Here is a 22229-nt window from a genome sequence, read left to right on the forward strand (position 1 = left end):
CTTGTGATGATGTCACGGAAAGTTGTTTGCTTCTGACCTATTCATTCTTTTTCCTGTCTCTTTGGATAATATGCAGCATGCAACTCTCATACTTCTTTGAGTTCTCTGAAGTTTCTGAATTATCTTTGCATTTAGGGTCCAAGGTTTACATCCATATGTGAGCACAGGCCGGATACAGTATCCTCTTGATGCACAGTGGAAGGTTTCATCTAAATGCCCTCTATTCCATCTTCTGTGGATTTAATTCAAAAGGTTCCTATTCGTTGATACTTGATGACCAAGGTTAACATATAGTCTTCAACTTCTAGTTGTATGCCATTTATTTCAATCTTTGTAGGTTTATCACTGTTGCCTTGCTGAGATTCATACCGTATGCCGGCCCATCTTACTTGGTTTGGAGAGTTCAGATTTGTTAATGGAGATTTTGTGGACTTTTGGCAAATTATAGGTGACACAAGTATTCACTGTTTATTTTGATTACTTGTCTTCCCTATTCAGTGTCTTCATTTTTAAGTGTTACTGTGAAAAGCTTGACATTTGCCTGCCGCACTCCCTTGCTTATCCTTGTCTTGCTTGAATCTTCATGTAAAGTAATGGTTGATGTGGCATTCTCTTCAATGTTCCTTATGATATCAATGTTTGTTTCTTCAATACATTGTTGTCTTACATCCTTATAAACCACTGAGGTGTAGACAAAATCAAATGTTTTTTTAAAATCTATGAACCCTAAACTCAGTGGTAGATTGTATTAATTGGTTGGGGAAATCGCTTCTTGTACAATGTAAATGTGGTCCGTTATGGTGTATCCACTGCAAAATCCTGCTTGTTCTCGAGGCTGGGCAAAGCCCCAGTGTCTTTCGCATCTGATTATGCATATCTTTGTCAAAATGTTGTAAGTAATTGGAAGCTGACCTCAAGAACTATCGACCAATCGGTCATCTTTGTCTTTTTGTATGTATGAGAGAAACTAAACCATTGATCCATTGTTCCTCCAGCACCATGTAAAGATTTGTTCAAGGATTTTCTCTACTTCCCCAGCTTCTTTCACAATTTCAGTTGTAATTTAATCTTTCTTACCATTCTTCATGCATTGTATTGCCTTCGGTACTTCTTAAGAAGGACACTTTGGTGCATCATTGGTGCTTTCCTCTTTGTCTTTGTCTGCTTAATTATGCTTTGTTTTTATACAAGTTGTTGTTGAAGTTCTCAAACGCCTTTGAACGCAGTATTTTTTTTGGTTGATCCATCGTTTTGTTTGAGTGCAGGGATTTACTTTTTGCCAATCATGTCACTGTTTTGTTTTCTTTAAGCTTTTGTTGCTTTGATAGTCTTTTTCACCATATCATAGTTACATTGTCTTACATCTTGTTATATGCTTGTTTTGCACAGCTCTATAGTCCTTAATTGTTTGTTCTTGCGTTGTAGGATTGCTCCATTTCTTATTTCCTCTGGATGTGCATGCGTGTTAATATGTATAAATATACATGTGTGTTGTCGGGCAAGCCACGTATATATGGGCACAACATGTCTGTGTCTGTCTAAACACTAACACCTGCATTGTCTGATCTACTCCTAGACCTAAAACTGGCAGACGGTCTGGACCCGTTTCGGCTCCTGGTGGATCGCAGCTATTCCCACAGCCGAGGTAACCCGCTGGTTTCTAAGTAGCTGCAATAAGGATCCTGCTGCTTACAGTGTTTATAATTTAGTAAAATAAATAGTAAGTAAAAAAAAAAAAAGACAACCCTAATAAACACAGAAGCTTCCCCTCTACAGACTACATATTGGAAGGAACATCTCACAGCTCCTCAGTGAGACCGCATGCACCTTGAAATAAACTCACCACAGGGTGGCTCTGTACAATAAGACCGCAACACCTGCAATCAGATGAGGCCAGGTGAGACTTGAGTCTTCATGTAACAGCTGGACCTGGCAGCTTCCAGAGAATACGAGAACATGTGTGACCAGTTTGATCTTTGTCAGAAGCCACCAACGATCTGCTCTGGATTGTGAGGCTAGCAGAGACGTTAAAGCTCCCTGACAGTAGCCTTGCTTCTGCACTAGTCAAGCCCTGAGATGTATTTACCCTGTTGGTACTTTTAATTTTTACCTGTTGTTTGTTCTTATAGAATGTAATTTCTTAGGTCAGATCTCATATCTGATGAGGGATGTAAGCCTGATGATGCACACTTCAATGCTCATTGTACTGTGTGTGTGTGTGTGTGTACTTCAAGGACAGCTGCTGCTGCTGCTGCTGCTGCACTTACAATAAACAACATCACTAGAGAGAGCTGGCAAGCCCTGTCTCTTTGGGACCTGTGCCGCCTCCGGTGCAGTCTGGAACTGTTCTCAATGTTTTGTGGAATACTGTCACCAAATGTATATGACCCTGTTGTGTGCTTAGAATTCCTCATGCTTCCCTGACTCATCCTATGTACATCAGCGTGTAACCATCATGTCTTAGGCCGCGTCCACAGTACATCAGACGGCGCAAGCGATGTCAATCGCGCCTAAAACAAACAGCGAGACTCCAATGCGCAAGTGCATAGACCGCGCCCATGAGCGCTACGAGGCGACCAATACATTGCGCGACAAACTGGTTTGAATTTGCCGCACGAGGACCCGGTCACATGCGCGGTTCAGCCAATGAGGGCGAACTGCTCACGTGACGTCACGGGCACACCCTCGCCACACTCCCCCATTGAGCAATCCTGCAAAACACGAATATCCAAGTACAGGTGTACGTGACGTCACGTGCTCGGTCGCCTACTATGGACCTGGCCTTACACAGGTTACTTCTCCTTTGTCTGGCTCTGCATGGGACTTAAGGTATGTGTTTGTGTTTGTGTGTGTGTGTGTGTCTGTCTGTCTCACGGTCACTCATTGAAACTTGTCTGCATAGCTAATTTCTACCTGAACAGTCTGAAGGAGTTTTACTTCTGCAGGAGTTCTCCGGTTTGACACCATTTCACATCTTCTCTTTAACTCTAGTCAGATCAGACTAGGAGTAACTTACTCAGACTAAATAAACTTGAGTAAGGCATTTGGGTCCCATATTTACTAAGGAACCCCTCCACAAGGCAACAGGAGACATGTTTCAACTTATTCAAGTGAATGGTCCATGTGGGGCCTTATGGAAAGCACTGCTTGGTAAAGATTGGTCTTTGTGTCTAAGGCCGCGTCCTGGGTGATTGCGCTCGAGCGCTGTGATGTCACGCTTGGATGTAGCTGGGGCCATTCCTGGCCTGCAGGTTTGCGCGATGGTGGGGGCGTGACGTCACGGGAGCAGTTCGCCCTCATTGGCTGAACCGCGTACGTGACCAGGGCAGCGCGCGAAAAAGACAAAAATGTTTTGTCTTTGCATGTGTCGCATCTACTCGTGCACGCGCAGTATGGATGCTACAATTGAGTTGCATTGTTTTGATCGCGCAGCTTGTGAGCGAGCGTGCTCTTACCCTGGACGCATCCTGAGTCTGCTAAATCTGCTACAACTCACCCCTTTGTGTAAGTGCACATGGAGTAATGTTTCTGTTAAATTATATAGCCTGTTACTGATAGACATAATGCTCCGTGAATATACTGTTTCTGATTTTTGGTTTGATTGAAATGTTCACACACATTTAAGTACATCATTCATCTCCAATGCAGTGTGTGTTCTTGTGAAACGGAACGTTCTTAGCCAGTAGGTGGGAGTGTTGGATGGAGAGGTCACAGCTCTTTTGCCTTATCTGGAAAAGCCATAAACAGATCAGCACTACATGCTTTATTTTACAACTCATAGTTCAGTGAAAACTTAAACAAAACAATACAGGCTAATGGCTACTTAACCAAGAACATACAATGTAGATATGTGGCCTACTTATTTATACTTTTCTCTACTGATATGAAGGCGAATTTAAACAATTAAATCTTATCCTTATTGCACATGTAGAGTTTTGTTTAGGTTAATTACAGAAATAGTCTGTCATGGTGGAGAATGGTATATTGGAAGAAAACAAAGAGCTGGACTTTAATAAAGAAATACTGGAAAAGCAGAAAACGTTGTTTTTTTTCAATGATGACATAGTTGGGTTTCTCAGCTCTTCCTCTCCCATGCCTGATGCACAGGACCAACCAGCTTTCCTCCCCATCTGGTGCACAGGGCCCCCAGAATTGCCCCCCCAAATCTGCCTCCTGATGCACAGGATAACCAGATTGGTTTCCTTGCCTCTGTTTGTTTCTGCCTCACTAGGCCTTGCACGTGGTGATATTTCAGTGGGCATGGTTGATTATCTCGGGTGCCCCACCCTCTGTGTGCAGCCCATAACGTGCAAAAACCAGTAGGTTAACCACGTGCTTCCCAGGTGGATAGGGCGTGGCTTTCCAATCGCGGTGCATTGTGTGAAGTTAGTTCCAATGCAAAGGAATAGCAGTGTCACATGGAGTCAGAGCTGGATGGGCCGCACTGGAAAATACTCCAACTCCCTGTGCTGAGCCTAACACAGTAAGCGGAACTCATGCGGTTGCACCGTGCTGGGACCCGAGTGCCATGAAGGACAAGCAGAAGCAGCGCACGTGGGGCGAGGCCGCCTAGATGTTAACGTGCAGGGAGCTGGGCTGTATAAAAAGCAGAGGGTGTGGTAAGTGATATATACCATGGGATCCATTTTCTTACATGTTCATTATTTATCTATTGTTATACTTGGCATGAATTAATTAAAAAATATAAACCATAATATCAAAATTTTCACTATTAAAGTTGGTTAGCACTGATTATACACTGTATGTGTGTATATATATATATTTATTTTGTCACAATTATTTTTTTTTAAATAATTTTATTTACAGATCTGTGGAACGGCCATTAGGACCAGGTTCGCCCCTAGTTATTAGACACACAGATCCCCAACAAGTTCTGAGAAACCCCAAACATTATTTATATATATATTTATATATATATATATATATATGCAAATATAACTGTATGCTCATCTGCATGTCTTAGGCAGGTCTGCAACCCCGCCTTTCCCCATTATCACCCAGCATACAGCACTTAAACTGCAGCAAGGGATTCTGGGAAATGACATGCAAATGAGCACACAGTGTCACTTTTTATATATATATATATATATATATATATACACACACACAGAAAGATTTTACCAGATGGGGGTCCGGGAAAAACGAGACAGCACACAGCCAGGGAAATCCAGAGATATTGTATTCAAGACAAATACATGGCACTGCATCCAACATTTCGGTCATCAAAGTGTGACCTTCCTCAGGGACGTGCAGTGTGTAAATGCTAGTGCACCACCTTATATACCCACATCTATCAAAGATAGAAAATAATCATGCTCACCTGTGTGCAGAAAGAAAAAAGCGCCAAAAACATGTGATCAGATGTCAACGACCAGGAGTTTAAATGCCTTCCGGTAGCCAAACATTTTAGAGATCAAAAACACTCTTTGGCAACCTTCAGATGTATTCCCATTATGCAAGTCCCAGCACCCACCCGAGGGGGGGACAGAAACAGACTCTTATTACAGAGTGAGGGTAGGCATATTTTTGAACTCTGGCCTTAATGAGGATCTGTATTTGGGATGCTTTTTGTGAAGTTCATATTTTACTGTAAAACAGCTTCTTTTATGTTGGGATACTTTATGTTCACTGTTTTCCACATGTAGCTTGGTTGGGTATATGTTATACACACGTAAACATTTTTTGGTGGCACATTTATTGGGTCCTGAGATGGTGTTAGTGTGTCACATATTGTGATACAATTTGCAGATGACATGAGAGCACTTTAATGGACACATAGAGCTTGTGAATAATGATTATATATAACAAATGAAACGATTTGTGCTATATGTATATATATTTATTTTAGGCATATATGCGTTTTCCCTATGTCCCATAGTTAGTATGTGCATAGTATCAAGCCTATATGTTCATGTGTTCTGTATAATAGTTTTTTTGTATATATATCTTTCATGTTTTTGCATATCTTGTTCAAATGAATTATCTGGATCTTTTTTTAGTATTTTGTGCCACTATCAGGGTTATGCGGTGTTTATGTACATATGTCTTTTTTGTGCCCCGTGGCCCTGCAGCTCCGCCAGGATTTTATATCCATTATTAATTATCCTTTGGACACTATTCAAGGTGTCAGTTCTTAGCTTGCCTTGGACTTCACCCACTGGGTATCATAGCGCAGTGTGCGCATGCGCAGTGCATACTGAGCAGAAGTGTTATTCATTTGTGAGTACAATGGCCCTTTAAGGCGCTAGAGAGCATGCGCAATAGAATCGGAGTGTTTAGACTGCTATATGCCGAGCCTACACAGGTGTGCCTAGATGTGGCAACGTGTTGAGGGTTTTGGGCATTGCAGAGCCTAGCAGACGACTGTTGTAGGTGCAATTCAAGTGATTGAATAGCGCTCGCGTCGTGCATGTGCAATGAGCCCTGGAGGGGTAGAATGATCCTTGTGGGCACCCGTACTGCATAGTAGGCAAGGTATGACAATAAACAAGATGGTGGTGCGTTCCAGCACAGGGCTGCGGTCCAAAACGGACATTATCACATGTTTTTGGCGTTTTTTTCTTTCTGCACACAGGTGAGCATGATTGTTTTCTAATTATGTTTTGATAGATGTGGGTATATAAGGTGGTGCACTAGCATTTACACTCTGCACGTCCCTGAGGAAGGTCACACTTTAATGACCGAAACGTTGGATGCAGTGCCATGTATTTGTCTTGAATACAATATCTCTGGATTTCCCTGGCTGTGTGCTGTCTCGTTTTTCCTGGACCCCCATCTGGTAAAATCTTTCTGTGTATGTGCATATATGGGACAAGCATCAGTGGATTATTTGTTTACAGTGTGCCAACTGCCCCCTGTTCATATATATATATATATATATATATTTATATATTTTGTGTATATATATATATATATATATATATATATATATATATATATATATATATTTTGTGTATATGTATGTCAAAAGGAGTGCTAGTGGCCAAGATGACCAAAGCTACTTCCAATGTGACAAAAATACACTGTGCAATACCTATATATTCTCTTGAAAAAGGGTCATTTAGTTTAACCCTTTGGCCAAAGCGTCTTAAGCCTGCTGTCACTTCAAGCCATGACCGTTAGCAGGTCCTAACACTCCCTGGGTTAAAATTATTATTTATCTCTATAATTAGGGGAAGAATGATCAAACATTGGATCTGTCGTTACCCAGCAAAATTAAACGGTCTTGACAACCTGGAAAGTGGGGAGGGGTGAGCTCAAACCTTGGGGGGAGGGGCCATTACCCTCCCAAAACAGCTGAGGTTCTTTACAGTAAGGGCAGTTCAAATGTTGAATTCATTACCCATGGGGACTGATGGCAGTTATAATAGATATGTTCAAAAAAAGGTTGGATATCTTTTTAGAAAGGAAAAGTATACAGGGTTATACCAAATACAGGCATACCCCGCATTAACGTACACAATGGGTCCAGAGCATGTATGTAAAGCGAAAATGTACTTAAAGTGAAGCATTACCTTTTGTCCACTTATCGATGCATGTACTGTACTGCAATCGTCCTATATGTGCATAACTGATGTAAATAACACATGTGTAACAGGTTCTATAGTCTCCCCGCTTGCGCACAGCTTCGGTACAGGTAGGGAGCTGGTATTGCTGTCCAGGACGTGCTGACAGGCGCATGCGTGAGCTGCCGTTTGCCTACTGGGCGATATGTCCTTACTCGCAAGTGTACTTAAAGTGAGTGTCCTTAAACCAGGGTATGCCTGTAAGTAAATATGGAAAGGATATTGATCCAGGGAATAATATTTGGAGTCAGAAAGGAATTTATTTCCCCCCTTATGAGATATCATTGGATGCTATGTCACTGAGGATTTTTGTTTGCCTTCCTCTGGATCAATATACAGGAAGTACAAATATAGGATAACGTATCTGTTGTCTAAATTTAGCATAGGTTGAACTTGGACGTATGTCTTTTTTTCAACCTCATCTACTAAGTTACATAGTTACAATCTATTTGTAGATGAGGGAAAACGGATCAAAACGGATGTGCATTTCAAAAAAGTTTCCTGGTAATGCTACCTGGAGGCGACCAGTAATCATTACAGAAAGTGGATTGATAACATTCCCTTCGGGGCACTTTGGTTGTCTAAAATGCAATTGCTCAAAAGCAGAAGATTTTGACAGACAATCACTTTGCTCAGCAAATTGGGGTTAATGGTTATAATGTACAATTGATTGACACCTTCCTTCAAAAGATATGAGATATTAAAAGGATAAACCTTTTGGCTTGATATAAAGAAAAAACTATGAATAGGAAGACTGTTTCATGTGTGCCTCGTGACACCCAGCCGAATGATGCATCATCTGCATTTCTCCCAAGGTATAATCAGTAAGCACGAATCAGACACAATTTATATAAACATTGGAGGATTCTTGCGGATGATGCAATCTTGAAGAATGATCTCTTCCAACCCCAAAATGTGATTTTTTTTGGCAAAGTGAAAACTGTTAAAAACATTCTGGCACCAAGTCGACTTCCATCCTCCAACTTCATTAAAGCTAATATATCCAAAACACTGGATGGGTCATTTCAAGTGTAGGACGTGCCGGTGTCTCACTTGTCAATTTCTGATCACCAAGGGTTCCTTTGAGAATCATAAGACATATTAACTTTTTTCAGCCAGAGAATACATCAATTGTAGAACCAGCCATATTATTTATTTAATCACCTGAGGATGCAGCCTTCATTATATTGGCAGAACCAGATGCCTGCTATATGCTTAATTTTTAGAACATGGATGTAGTATTTTAAAGGGTGCTCAGACATGTTGTCACAAGACACTACCAAGGCATCCCTTATCAAATTGCTGCCAATCCACAAGAACGCAGTGCCATAACAAAAAGTTCAGCTCTAAGTTATATACCATCAAAAAGAGCATTGGTAGTATATGCCCTAAAGGGGAAACGGGTGCTCATCATGACAAGGGTATCAAATAAAATGGTGACTTAATATATCACAGACTCCTCCTATATGCCACCATGGGATGCATAACCAATAGGATTTATGCGTGTGCACATTCACATGGTTTATCTTATGGATCTGAATACAAGAAATCTATTACAGAGATTGACATGATAACGTCCTGGTCATGTAAACGCACCAGTCAAAATATTCATATTATGAAGACCAGCAAGTTATAGCCACCAAAAGGAAGACTGCATTCGGATAATGACATCACATGTGTTCCTTAATGTCAATATTAATGAAAATGCAGGTAACATGTAGGCACTGTATCATGGCAATGTAATGGACAATAGCCACATAGATCATATTAAAGTCCAAATCCTAATTGATGTAGATTGCATTTTCAAGCAGAATGCTCTGGTTGCTCTGCATAGTCATTAACAGATGAGTGAGCAGGATGTGTCCGTTAATTTCACACTGGCCATCAAGTTGAACGATCTGTCAGGGTCAGGATAGTAGATCCCCTCTGCAGAGACTCCAAGATCAGTCCAAAGAATGGTCACACCCAAGGTACTAAGAATGAAGAGAACAAGTGTGTTGAGTGTTCTTATAATGACAATATCAAAAGAGTCAAATATTCTAATACACCAAAGCATTTATATAGATATAGGTAGCTAAATACAGAAGATGAAACCAACAAACCAACTAGGCTGGGAAATAATTACATTTCACATTTTTGAGAATAAAAGAAAATTTTATATGTACAAATATTTACATAGAAGGGCAAAATGATGGAGATTACAATCATAGTTACACAAAGAAAAGGGGAGTGTAACAGACCAAGGAGAACCTGGAAGAAGGCAATAAGAGGGAGGCAAAGAAAATTGGGGCTAGCAGAGATATTCATACAGTAAGAACATTGAGAAACACAGGTAATCGTTCAGACCCCATGGAATCATGGAGTCCATCTGGACGATCCACCTGGATTCTCTACGAAGAAGGGCCTTTTCCAGGTCCCCACTTCGTATCCCTAGAGTCACCTTTTCAATTGCAAACACTCAACAACGTGTGATCTGATTCATGTATCAAAAGGAAACGTCTGGCTATAGATTTTATTTTCTTAAAACCTTCTAAATCCCTTGCTGCATTCTTGATGTTTCTGGTGTGCTCTAGAACTCGAAACCTGAATTCACGTGTGGTCATCCCAATATAGGGAAGGCCACACGGACATGTAATGCAATAGATAACTCCCTTGGTTTTGCAATGGAGAAAGTCTTTGATTCTAAATGTTTGAGTTCTAGAGCAATTAAAGAACACAAGTTTGGTGCATGAATCTGCACGCTGAACAGTTCATGCACTTGTAGAAGACTTTTTTTTAGTAAACGTGGATACAAATGTCTCAGAGGTATTAGGCACAAAATGACTGTTGACCAATTTATCCTGTAAATTGGGGGATTTACGACTAGTCATGTTAATTTTGTTACCCAATACTTGTAAATCAGGGTCAGTCATAAGTACACCCCAATGACTCTGTAGTATGTTACGTAGGACAGGCCATTGTCTATTGTGAGTACCAATGAACCTAATCTGTTTTGAGTGGGTAAGGGAAACTCCCTAATTGGGTGCTCTATATACTCCTAGTGTTGCTGTATTTAGACATATGGTATTTTAATTGAGCAGGGTTACCTCCTTATTATACAATATTTGTCCAACATAAAATCCCAGCCTTGAGAGAGTAATAAGGAAAACGTAGATCATAGAATGAAGGGAGAGAGCCATCTAACCTGCTCCGGTGAGTTCGTTGCTCCACCCGGTGGTCCCTCTTTGGGCGGTCTATTCAAACCTCCCGTTCAGTAATAGAGTATAGAGATGTGTACTCACAATTCCAATTCAAACTCTTCTGCCTCTCCAGCTGGGGATAAAGGGTGATCCTGCTCCACTGCGTGCCTCGGTTCCAAGGTAAGGTTGTTAGTAGGAGTGTAGCTGAACGAGCACTGCAATTAGAATAGGCTGGAGGCAAAGTGCTGTAGAAAAAAACTTTATTGCGGCATACAAGCCAGATTAAAAAACATGAGGAGGATCCTCTGACGCTTTTTGTCCCTCTGGGGACTTTATCAAAGAGTAACCTAATGGTAGCCGGATACTGCTATTTATAGCCCCCGTCCCCTATGTGCAGGCACGTAACTCCTCCCTCCAATCTCCGCTTTTACCACAGCTGATAGATACTCGTTCATTAAAGGAGGTGGAGCATCACACACCCACACATCACGGGCAGGAGGCTAATATATTAACCGAACTCAAACCATCCTATACATCCTCAGACACACGTACAGTATGCTGACTCATCTCAATACAAGACATTTTTAACAAAGTTGTTTCACGTGGACACATAGTGACGGCATCTTGTAACAAGATTAAAAAGGAGTAATAACAACTACCAGCCTGTCCGGTCTAACCCATCAAACTGACACAAAGCACACAGTAATATATATTAAAAAACAAACATACATAATAGACAGTTAACCAAGACAAAGAAATTTATACTATAAATCCATCATTACACTGTAAGTTCATCATTTAGCTGAATGGGTCCCTACATATGGTATACACTCCCTCAGGACGCAGATCCATATAAATAAATTTAAGCCTAAACAAGGCTAAAAGAACAAAGAGAAAAAATGAGAAAAAAACAGTATAATAATGGCAAAAACAAAGTGAAAATATATATATTAAAAATAGTAAATGTATATACAAAATGGATATACATTGAAAAAACTAAACAGAATAAATAGAAAAAATCTTATTCCTAAAATTAAATAAACTCCTATGTAAAAGTAAAAAAGAAAATAGAATATATTTTAATTGCAACAATAATAGCAGAGAAGTGAGAATGTATGTGTTCAATCACCTAATATGTATATATGTATTTATTTGGATTCCCTTATAGTAATATAGTAGATTTCCCCAATTATAATATATGAGTATAAACATATATCATAATCTAATATGGATCATAGTGATCACACAAAGACAAAATCGAGTATAATCCTTAAAAGCAATACTCATATCCAATGACAATCTCAATATGTGTTAACCAAAAGGGCAGGCATATCATAGGTTCTGAAAGAGACTTGATATTTTACATATTGAGAACAGAATAGGTGAAGAACAAATTTATAAACAGTTTTGCAATAATATACAGCTGGTTCTGGAAAAAGGCTTTATATCATATAATATATCATATATCATATATTATATGATATAAAGCCTTTTTCCAGAACCAGCTGTATATTATTGCAAAACTGTTTATAAATTTGTTCTTCACCTATGATATGCCTGCCCTTTTGGTTAACACATATTAACACATATTAACACATATTAAGATTGTCATTGGATATGAGTATTACTTTTAAGGATTATACTTGATTTTGTCTTTGTGTGATCACTATGATCCATATTAGATTATGATATATGTTTATACTCATATATTATAATTGGGGAAATCTACTATATTACTATAAGGGAATCCAAATAAATACATATATACATATTAGGGGATTGAACACATACATCCTCACTTCTCTGCTATTATTGTTGTAATTAAAATATATTCTATTTTCTTTTTTACTTTTACATAGGAGTTTATTTAATTTTAGGAATAAGATTTTTTCTATTTATTCTGTTGTTTAGTTTTTTCAATGTATATCCATTTTGTATATACATTTACTATTTTTAATATATATATTTTCACTTTGTTTTTGCCATTATTATACTGTTTTTTTCTCATTTTTTCTCTTTGTTCTTTTAGCCTTTTTTAGGCTTAAATTTATTTATATGGGTCTGCGTCCTGAGGGAGTGTATACCATATGTAGGGACCCATTCAGCTAAATGATGGACTTACAGTGTAATGATGGATTTATAGTATACATTTCTTTGTCTTGGTTAACTGTCTATTATGTATGTTTGTTTTTTAATATATATTACTGTGTGCTTTGTGTCAGTTTGATGGGTTAGACCGGACAGGTTGGTAGTTGTTATTACTCCTTTTTAATCTTGTTACAAGATGCCGTCACTGTGTCCACGTGAAACAACTTTGTTAAAAATGTCTTGTATTGAGATGAGTCAGCATACGTGTGTCTGAGGATGTATAGGATGGTTTGAGTTCGGTTAATATATTAGCCTCCTGCCCGTGATGTGTGGGTGTGTGATGCTCCACCTCCTTTAATGAACAAGTATCTATCAGCTGTTGTAAAAGCGGAGATTGGAGGGAGGAGTTACGTGCCTGCACATAGGGGAAGGGGGCTATAAATAGCAGTGTCTGGCTACCATTAGGTTACTCTTTGATAAAGTCCCCCAGAGGGACGAAACGTGTCAGAGGATCCTCCTCATGTTTTTTAATCTGGCTTGTATGCCGCAATAAAGTTTTTTTCTACAGCACTCTGCCTCCAGCCCATTCTAATTGCAGTGCTCATTCAGCTACACTCCTACTAATCTGTTTTGAGGTAGATGTCCTAATCTTGGGTTGCAGGAGAGAATCCCTAGGTGTTCTAAGTCCCCCCTGAAAGCCTTTCCTGACACACTGACGACTATAACCACGTTGAAAAAAATCTGTTTTTAATTTCTTCTGCCCTTTCCAAAAATACAGAATCTGATGACACATTGCGTTTGAGTCGAAGAAATTCACAGGTAGGGATGACTCTGATTTGGGGCCTCAGGTGAAAGCTGATAGCATGAAGAATGGAATTGGCGGCGATCCCCTTATGGAAAATATCCGTAAGGAGACAGCCATCAGGCCCAACACCAATAAAGAGATCCAAGAATTCAACTCTAGTAGAGCTGCATTGAAAGGACAGTCTGATATTAAAGTCATTGTGGTTGAGGACATCGACGAACTCCGCAAACCCTGTGGCAGTGCCCAGCCAGAGGATGAGGATATCATCGATGTACCTCAACCACAACAACACACACTGTGCGTAAATTTGGTTAGCCTCAGAAAACACAACCTCTCTTTCCCACCACCCCAGGAAAAGATTGGCATAGGAGGGCGCGCACGTAGCACCCATTGCAGTTCCTCTTTTCTGTAAGAAATATCTGTTTTTGAAAATAAAGTAATTGTGTTAGAATAAACTGTAACAAATTCAAAATAAGGTGTGTGAGTTCGCTGGAGACATTTTGCATCGAAAGATAATATTTGGTGACCCTAAGTCCGTCTGTATGTTTAATGCACGTGTAAAGGGATTCCACATCACAAGTTGCAAGGATAGTATCCCCATCAACCGTGATGTGTTCCAGGCGAGATAAAACGTCCATTGTGTCTCTGATGTATGAATAAAGTAATTGTGTTAGAATAAACTGTAACAAATTCAAAATAAGGTGTGTGAGTTCGCTGGAGACATTTTGCATCGAAAGATAATATTTGGTGACCCTAAGTCCGTCTGTATGTTTAATGCACGTGTAAAGGGATTCCACATCACAAGTTGCAAGGATAGTATCCCCATCAACCGTGATGTGTTCCAGGCGAGATAAAACGTCCATTGTGTCTCTGATGTATGACGGCAATGTCTTCACTGAAAGGTGTAAAAAGGAATCAAGGAATCTGCAAATGGGTTCGCATAGCCCCCCTATTCCAGATACAATAGGTCTCCCTGGGGGGTGGGTGAGATTGTGTATCTTTGGCAACAGCTAAAATGTGGGGACCGTGGGGCATCTGGAGATCAGAACTTCGCTGTTACGCTGAGTGAGCACCTGATCCAATACTGCTGTCCATAAAATAAGGTCAAGCTCAGTTTTAAATCTGATAGTGGGGTCACAGTTGAGTTCAGCGTAACAGTTAACATCTTTCAGCTGTTTCCTGACCTCTCATTCATACATCACCTTGGGCCAGATGACGACATTTCCACCCTTATCGCTGTGTTTAATGACCACCTCCTTCAGGTCTTGGAGCTCTTTCACTGCTCTCCTTTCTGCTTTACTGAGGTTAGCATCACCCATCTGAATATGAACTTTCTTGAACTCCTCAGTCACCAGTTTCGAGAAAACCTCCACCTGGGGGCAAGTCTGCCAAGGAGGATAACATACCGATTGGGGTTTCAATTTGGACAAGATCTTAGTTTCCTCAGTTTGCTGTATCCCCTGGTCATCAAGGAGAGAATTTAAGTCCTGTAAGGCAGCATTTTCTTGTGTATTCCACTGATTATCTTTAATATTAATATCCTCTAAATTTGTTGTTTTGGAGAAATGTTTGAATAAAAGAAGTTTCTTGCAAAACAGATTTAGATCTTTGATCCACTCAAAGCGATCCATACATACAGTAGGGTAGAAGGACAGACCACGTTTAAGTACATTTGTTTGATCCGTAGACAGAATATCTGAGAGATTCACGATGGTCAATTCACTCTCACGATCTAGATTATTATTTATCATTTTGTCTTGTGGGCAGGATCTTTCCGTTCTCTCAGTTCTCTTAACTCCCCTACATGTCCTCCTCTGCGATTTTTTGGCTTCGCTCCTTTCTCTAAAAAAGATTTGTTAATCTGATGGGGATTAGGTGGTTGTATTCCTGTGTCAGAAGATTCTAAGTCCGATGCGGTAACCCCTGATGACATAGACACAGAGTTGCTACGTGTTTTTGGCCTGTTCTTGCCAGTTCACTTCCCCCTATGCCACTTAAAGACTGTGTCAGTCCTATAATCTTCCTGATCTCGTTCAAATTTGAGCTTCTTAAAAGCAATAATGTCCTTCTCATATTTCTCTAAGTCATTCTCTATTTTCTTAAATTGTTGTGCTTCTATTTCTGTCAAATCTTTTTAAATAGCCTCTATTTGTTTGGTCACTTCTAATACCTGTGCCTGATCATGATCAATAAGAATCTGTAACAGTTCAAAAGAACAAGCACTCAAAGTCTCCTCCCATCGTTTTTTAAGGGGGAGCTCAAAAAATCAAAAGAAGGGAAAGTCATCAGTATATAGTTATGGAGTATATATTTTATAAGTTTATGGAGTATATATTTTTCTAATGCCGTTTTGTTCCACCAGGATCTTAAACGTTTCTGAGAGAGTTGTTTCAAGATCTTCAATTTTTCACCACTCCCAGGAACTTGTGTGTCTACGACCTGAGTATACCCTACTGTGTTAACACTGAATGCCTTATTCGGATTAGCCAATCAACGTTCCTCATGGATGAAAAAATCCATAAAAATCTGTGACAATAGTCAAGGGAGCTGGGATCAGAGAGACTGCCAAAGCAGTATATATATATTCTATCGCCATGCTCAGTAGCACTCCTCTGTGAAACATATGCTTATATATATGTTGTGGGTATTTTGGGGGTTCAATATGAGCTTGTAGGTGTTCTGTATGTTTTATAATTCTTGTTCAGCTAGTCTTAGCTGATTGGAGGGTGGCAACCTCCTACCTAATTGAAGCTCACTCCCTCCCACATTTAAATGGTTAAAAGCTCACTCCATGGCATCTCCCACTCTCAGGGGAACTTGCCTGCTTAAAGTGTGATTGTGACAAATCTATTACAGAGTGCTTTTCTTGGTAATGTACAGGTTAATAAAAGCTTCAATCAGACTTAGAACTTTTGCAACTAATATTGACAGATTTATTATAAATCATTCTTCCTGGCAATGCACAGGTTATTAAGAATCTATATTAGTGTAGGGACCCTTGAAACGTGGTCTGCCGTGCAGTTGGCTCAAGGGCTTACAACAATTTGGCCAAAATGTTAAACGAAAAGACCATTTTATTTATTAGTTATTTATACATGTATATTTAGGCACTGTACCGTATATAAGTTTTTCTGGATGTGCACTGAGCTTTGTCTGTGTTTTATGTTATGTCTTTGGTTTTAAATATATATATCGCCATGCTCAGTAGCACTCCTCTGTGAAACTTATATGCTTATATATATGTTGTGGGTATTTTGGGGGTTCAATATGAGCTTGTAGGTGTTCTGTATATGATATATATATATATATATATATATATATATATAATGTAGAGGTATCAGTACCGTGTTAGCCGAGCTTCAATAATAAAAAATAAATAAATAAATAAAATAAAAAAATAGATGATACCGTTCTGTGGCTAACGAAATGCTTTTATTTGTGCGAGCTTTCGAGATACACTGATCTCTTCTTCTGGCGATGTTACAATTCGCCAGAAGAAGAGATCAGTGTATCTCGAAAGCTCGCACAAATAAAAGCATTTCGTTAGCCACAGAACGGTATCATCTATTTTTTTTTATTATATATATATATATATATATATATATATATATATATATATATTTGCTAAGAGAAAAAGTAGAACCCGCATCCACTAGACTTCAGACTAAACGTAACCTATTCAAAATGACAAATGTACATCAAATCTATTATGTCAGTGGTGCTACAAGCCGAGATAGTAGCACTCACGTTTTCCAAGGTTCTTATGAATATCTCTGCTAGCCCCAATTTTCTTTGCCTCCCTCTTATTGCCCTTTTCCGGGTTCTCCTTGGTCTGTAACACCCCCGCCCTTTTCTTTGTGTAACTATGATTGTAATCTCCACCATTTTGCCCTTCTATGTAAATATTTATACATATAATATTTTCTTTAATTCTCAAAAATGTAAAATGTTAATATTTCCCAGCCTAGTTGGTTTGTTGGTTTCATCTTCTGTATTTAGCCATCTATATAAATGATTTGGTGCATTAGAATATGTGACTCTTTTGATATTGTCATTATAAGAACACTCAACAGGGAAAAGGGAGACCAAAAAGCGCACCAGCACAAACGGAGCAGGAAGAACCCAGGACAAAAAAATGATTAAAAGGGCACTTTAATGTGACAAAAGACCCATTCAATGCATTTCGAACGTCGCAGCGTTCTTTTTCAAGGATAAAACACAATGTGATAACATCCATTATATACCCTCTTACCTGTGGGCCATTTCGCGCCAAAAATAAGAACCTGATGACGTCATAACAGAGCGACTCAGTGCCGATCTAAGGGCAAAAGGAAGTACCAAAGGCAGTGTGGCCATCTTGGATGTGGGCAAACATAGGAACACAATAACAAAGCTTTATTGACCATTCCAGCAGAACAAAATACATTGCTGCTAACTGGACAAGCATATTTAAACGAAATAAAGCTATATTAAACTAAACTAATGCTTAATAAAGGGTACTATTATATCAAGAAAAAACATGAACAAGGTGGATCAAAAAACTAGCTGTGTTGCAACTAAGTTATATACAAAAAAAAGTTAAAAATAAAAACCTCTAGACATGATTAAAAAATGTGCAAGAAAGGTAAATTTAAAGACATATTACACATATATACTGCATAACACAGATTGTGTACCTAAATCATAGGAACCAGGGAAATACAACCATTATAAAATATGAAGTATTATCCACAAGATACATCAAAGAACAATTTAAGCTTACATATTAGCATAATATTTGCATGATAAGGCATAGGTTCAAAGGTTATAATGATAAGAATATAATGTCCAATATAATGACAATTGTATTATTTAATCTGTATTACCAACTAATTACACCATAATAGGTCTATCACAAAAATGTTTACAAAAAATGTGTTAGTTGCCAGTCAATGTTCAAGCCCATAGGGAAGCGCGTTTGGAGAGTGAAGATCCAATACGCCTCCCTACGGTCCAGAAGGTTGATATGATCACCTCCTCTAGATTTAGAAATAACTGATTCAATCCCCAAAAAGGAAAAATTATTAATTCCTCCCTGACCACATTCAGTGAAATGTTTTGAGACTGGATGATTAGTGTCTCTCAATTTTATGAGCCTTAAATGCTCAAACATCCTGACCTTAAGGGCTCTAGTCGTCCTCCCCACATACCTCTTGCCACAACCACATGTTATTAGATAAATCACAAATTGACTTTTACAATTTATAAAACTGTTAATCTTAAATTCCTTATTTGGTAATATATTCACACCATGTGGCGGTGGCAAGGCAAACTGGAAAAAACTTTTGGCAGGCTTCATGTGTTTACATGCACTACATGAGCCACATTTGAAGGAACCCCTAGTGATAAAAGGTTTTTTGAGACCAGAAGATTTGAGTTCACTTGGTGAAACATGAGATCCAATTGTTCTCGCTCTACGATATACAAAAGTAGGACCAGAATCCACATATTTTTTAAGGACAGGGTCCATGGATAAGACATTTCAATGTTTTGAAATTATAGAGTTTACTTTTCCACTTTGTTTACTAAATTGTGAAATAAAAAGAGGACATTTGTTTTTTAATTCTGTCAGTCCATGTGAGTCCTGTTTAATACCAATTGTCTTAACATTGTTAGCAAGGCGAGAATCTCCAATTGGATGTGTGGGCAACAATGATGCTCTCTCTGTATGTAATGCATTTTCAAATGCAATTGCTAAATGTGATTTGGGGTATCCCCTTTCCAAAAATCTCCTTGTAAGTTCCTCAGACTGAGAAAGGAAACCACTCATAGTGGAACAATTCCTTCTCAGTCTGAGGAACTGTCCCCTTGGTATGGCCTTTATGACATGGGATGGGTGGCAGCTGTCCGCCCTAAGAAAGGTGTTCCTGGCATTTTGCTTCCTATAAACATCCGTTTGGATTTTTTTGTCTATGTCTACAAATAATTGTAGATCCAGAAATTCAATGTGATGGATATGAAAATTTAATGTAAATCTTAGATTATAAAGATTATTATTAAGATAAGATACAAAAGTGTGAAGTGTAGTGACATCCCCCCTCCAAATAATAATTAGGTCGTCCACAAATCTTTTATAAAAAACAACATTGTGACGAAATAAATTAGTGCTCGAATAAATAAAAAGTGCTTCCCACCATCCCATAAATAAGTTCGCAAAAGAAGGAGCAAAACTTGTACCCATAGCAGTGCCAATAAGTTGCAAATAAAACTTACCATTAAATGTGAAAAAGTTGTGCGTGAGTAAAAAGTGTATAGCGTCCAAAATAAAAGCCGATTGAAAAATTGATATTTCTGGTATCTCAATAAATTGGCGGACCGCTGCCAAACCATGGTCATGTTGTATAACAGAATACAGAGAGGTAACATCAAGTGTTACCCACAGGTAATCATTACCCCATTTAACATTTTTGATCTGATCAAGAAGATCACCAGAGTCCCGTATAAATGAGGGCAATTTCCTAACAAATGGCTGAAGAAAACCATTAACATATCGTGACAGACCATCTCCCAAAGATCCAATACTAGAGACAATGGGATGACCTGGAGGGTTAACCAATGTCTTGTGGATCTTTGGGAGATGGTGGAAGATAGGAATAATGGGATGAGATGGAATAATGAATTTAACCTCGTCCTTCGACAGAACTTCCATAATAACACCTGAGTCAACCAGTTCTACAAGGAACTCCAAGAATTGCGGTGTGGGGTCGGCGGATAGTACACGATAGGACCGGCCATCATCCAGTTGGCGTAATGCCTCCCTGATGTAACCGTCTCTGCCCTGCACCACCACCGCACCCCCCTTGTCCGCACTCTTAATGACCAATGCAGAATTATTTTTCAAAGATTTTAAAGCTAAACGTTCACTTTGATTCAAATTGTCATGATCTATATAGGATAGGGAAAATCCCTGAGCTAGAAGACGAAGGTCTCTTATAACTAGATTTTCAAACATAGTCAGAAATTGACCCTTGACATGAGTGGGGTAGAACACAGAACTCCTTTTTAGGCCTGAATTCCATTCAGAAAATGTAGGAATATTAACATCATCAACCGTCTGTTCAGATAAAAGATCATTCATATCTTGCAGGGTACAAAAATCATTAAATGTATGTAAAGCAATAGATACCAGAGGAACAGAGTCGGATGAGGGGACATCACTACTGGATAAAGGCCTAAAATTTTCACCTTTAATGAACTTTAATTTGTTCGAAACCACTATTGATGTGTATAAGTTTGTTCGGAAATTATCCTTGAAAAAGTTTTTTGACAATTTTATTCCAAATGTTACTAGGTCGACCGGAGATGAGGATTTGATGGGGGGCCATCACACGCTACCGAGGGTGATGTCCCCTCATCCGACTCTGTTCCTCCGGTATCTATTGCTTTACATACATTTAATGATTTTTGTACCCTGCAAGATATGAATGATCTTTTATCTGAACAGACGGTTGATGATGATAACCTTTGAACCTATGCCTTATCATGCAAATATTATGCTAATATGTAAGCTTAAATTGTTCTTTGATGTATCTTGTGGATAATAGTTCATATTTTATAATGGTTGTATTTCCCTGGTTCCTATGATTTAGGTACACAATCTGTGTTATGCAGTATATATGTGTAATATGTCTTTAAATTTACTTTTCTTGCACATTTTTTTAATCATGTCTAGAGGTTTTTATTTTTAACTTTTTTTTGTATATAACTTAGTTGCAACACAGCTAGTTTTTTAATCCACCTTGTTCATGTTTTTTCTTGATATAATAGTACCCTTTATTAAGCATTAGTTTAGTTTAATATAGCTTTATTTCGTTTAAATATGCTTGTCCAGTTAGCAGCAATGTATTTTGTTCTGCTGGAATGGTCAATAAAGCTTTGTTATTGTGTTCCTATGTTTGCCCACATCCAAGATGGCCACACTGCCTTTGGTACTTCCCTATAAGAGGGTATATAATGGATGTTATCACATTGTGTTTTATCCTTGAAAAAGAACGCTGCGACGTTCGAAATGCATTGGATGGGTCTTTTGTCACATTAAAGTGCCCTTTTAATAATTTTTTTGTCCTGGGTTCTTCCTGCTCCGTTTGTGCTGGTGCGCTTTTTGGTCTCCCTTTTCCCTGTATTGTATTGAGTAGCTGCACAGCCAACCTGCATGCCCTACCAGGATGTGAGTACTTGTATATTTTTCAGGGGAACCTGCCAATGAGACTGATGGTGAGTGGGTTGCACCACACACCACCTGTCTTCAGGAGGACAGTACCCATTATATGACACAATAGGTACTATATCAATTGTTAGTACCCTGGTACAGTGGTCTGGCTTATTATCATTTTGAGATATACCTGCATTTGAGCGCTTCAGCTATTTTCCATATAAGAACACTCAACACACTTGTTCTCCTTCATTCTTAGTACCTTGGGTGTGACCATTCTTTGGACTGATCTTGGAGTCTCTGCAGGGGGGATCTACTATCCTGACCCTGACAAACCGTTCAACTTGATGGCCAGTGTGAAATTAATGGACACATCCTGA

General features: G+C 38.9%; 1 protein-coding gene across 5 annotated transcripts in view; it reads left to right on the forward strand.

The window, feature by feature from the left end:
• The window catches only part of KIF3B (kinesin family member 3B), a 30968-nt gene extending 26929 nt beyond the window's left edge, over positions 1-4039 (forward strand). For all 5 annotated transcript variants that reach the window (XM_075594169.1, XM_075594186.1, XM_075594162.1 and 2 more), the window contains 2 exons: positions 1577-1645; positions 1777-4039. In XM_075594169.1, the coding sequence (XP_075450284.1) occupies positions 1577-1645; positions 1777-1837 (130 nt within the window). In that variant the 3' untranslated portion in view covers positions 1838-4039. The remainder of the gene's footprint in view (positions 1-1576; positions 1646-1776) is intronic.
• Positions 4040-22229: the final 18190 nt, after the last annotated feature.

The sequence above is a fragment of the Ascaphus truei genome, chromosome 1 (genome assembly GCF_040206685.1).
Source record: "Ascaphus truei isolate aAscTru1 chromosome 1, aAscTru1.hap1, whole genome shotgun sequence".
Lineage (NCBI taxonomy): Eukaryota > Metazoa > Chordata > Amphibia > Anura > Ascaphidae > Ascaphus > Ascaphus truei.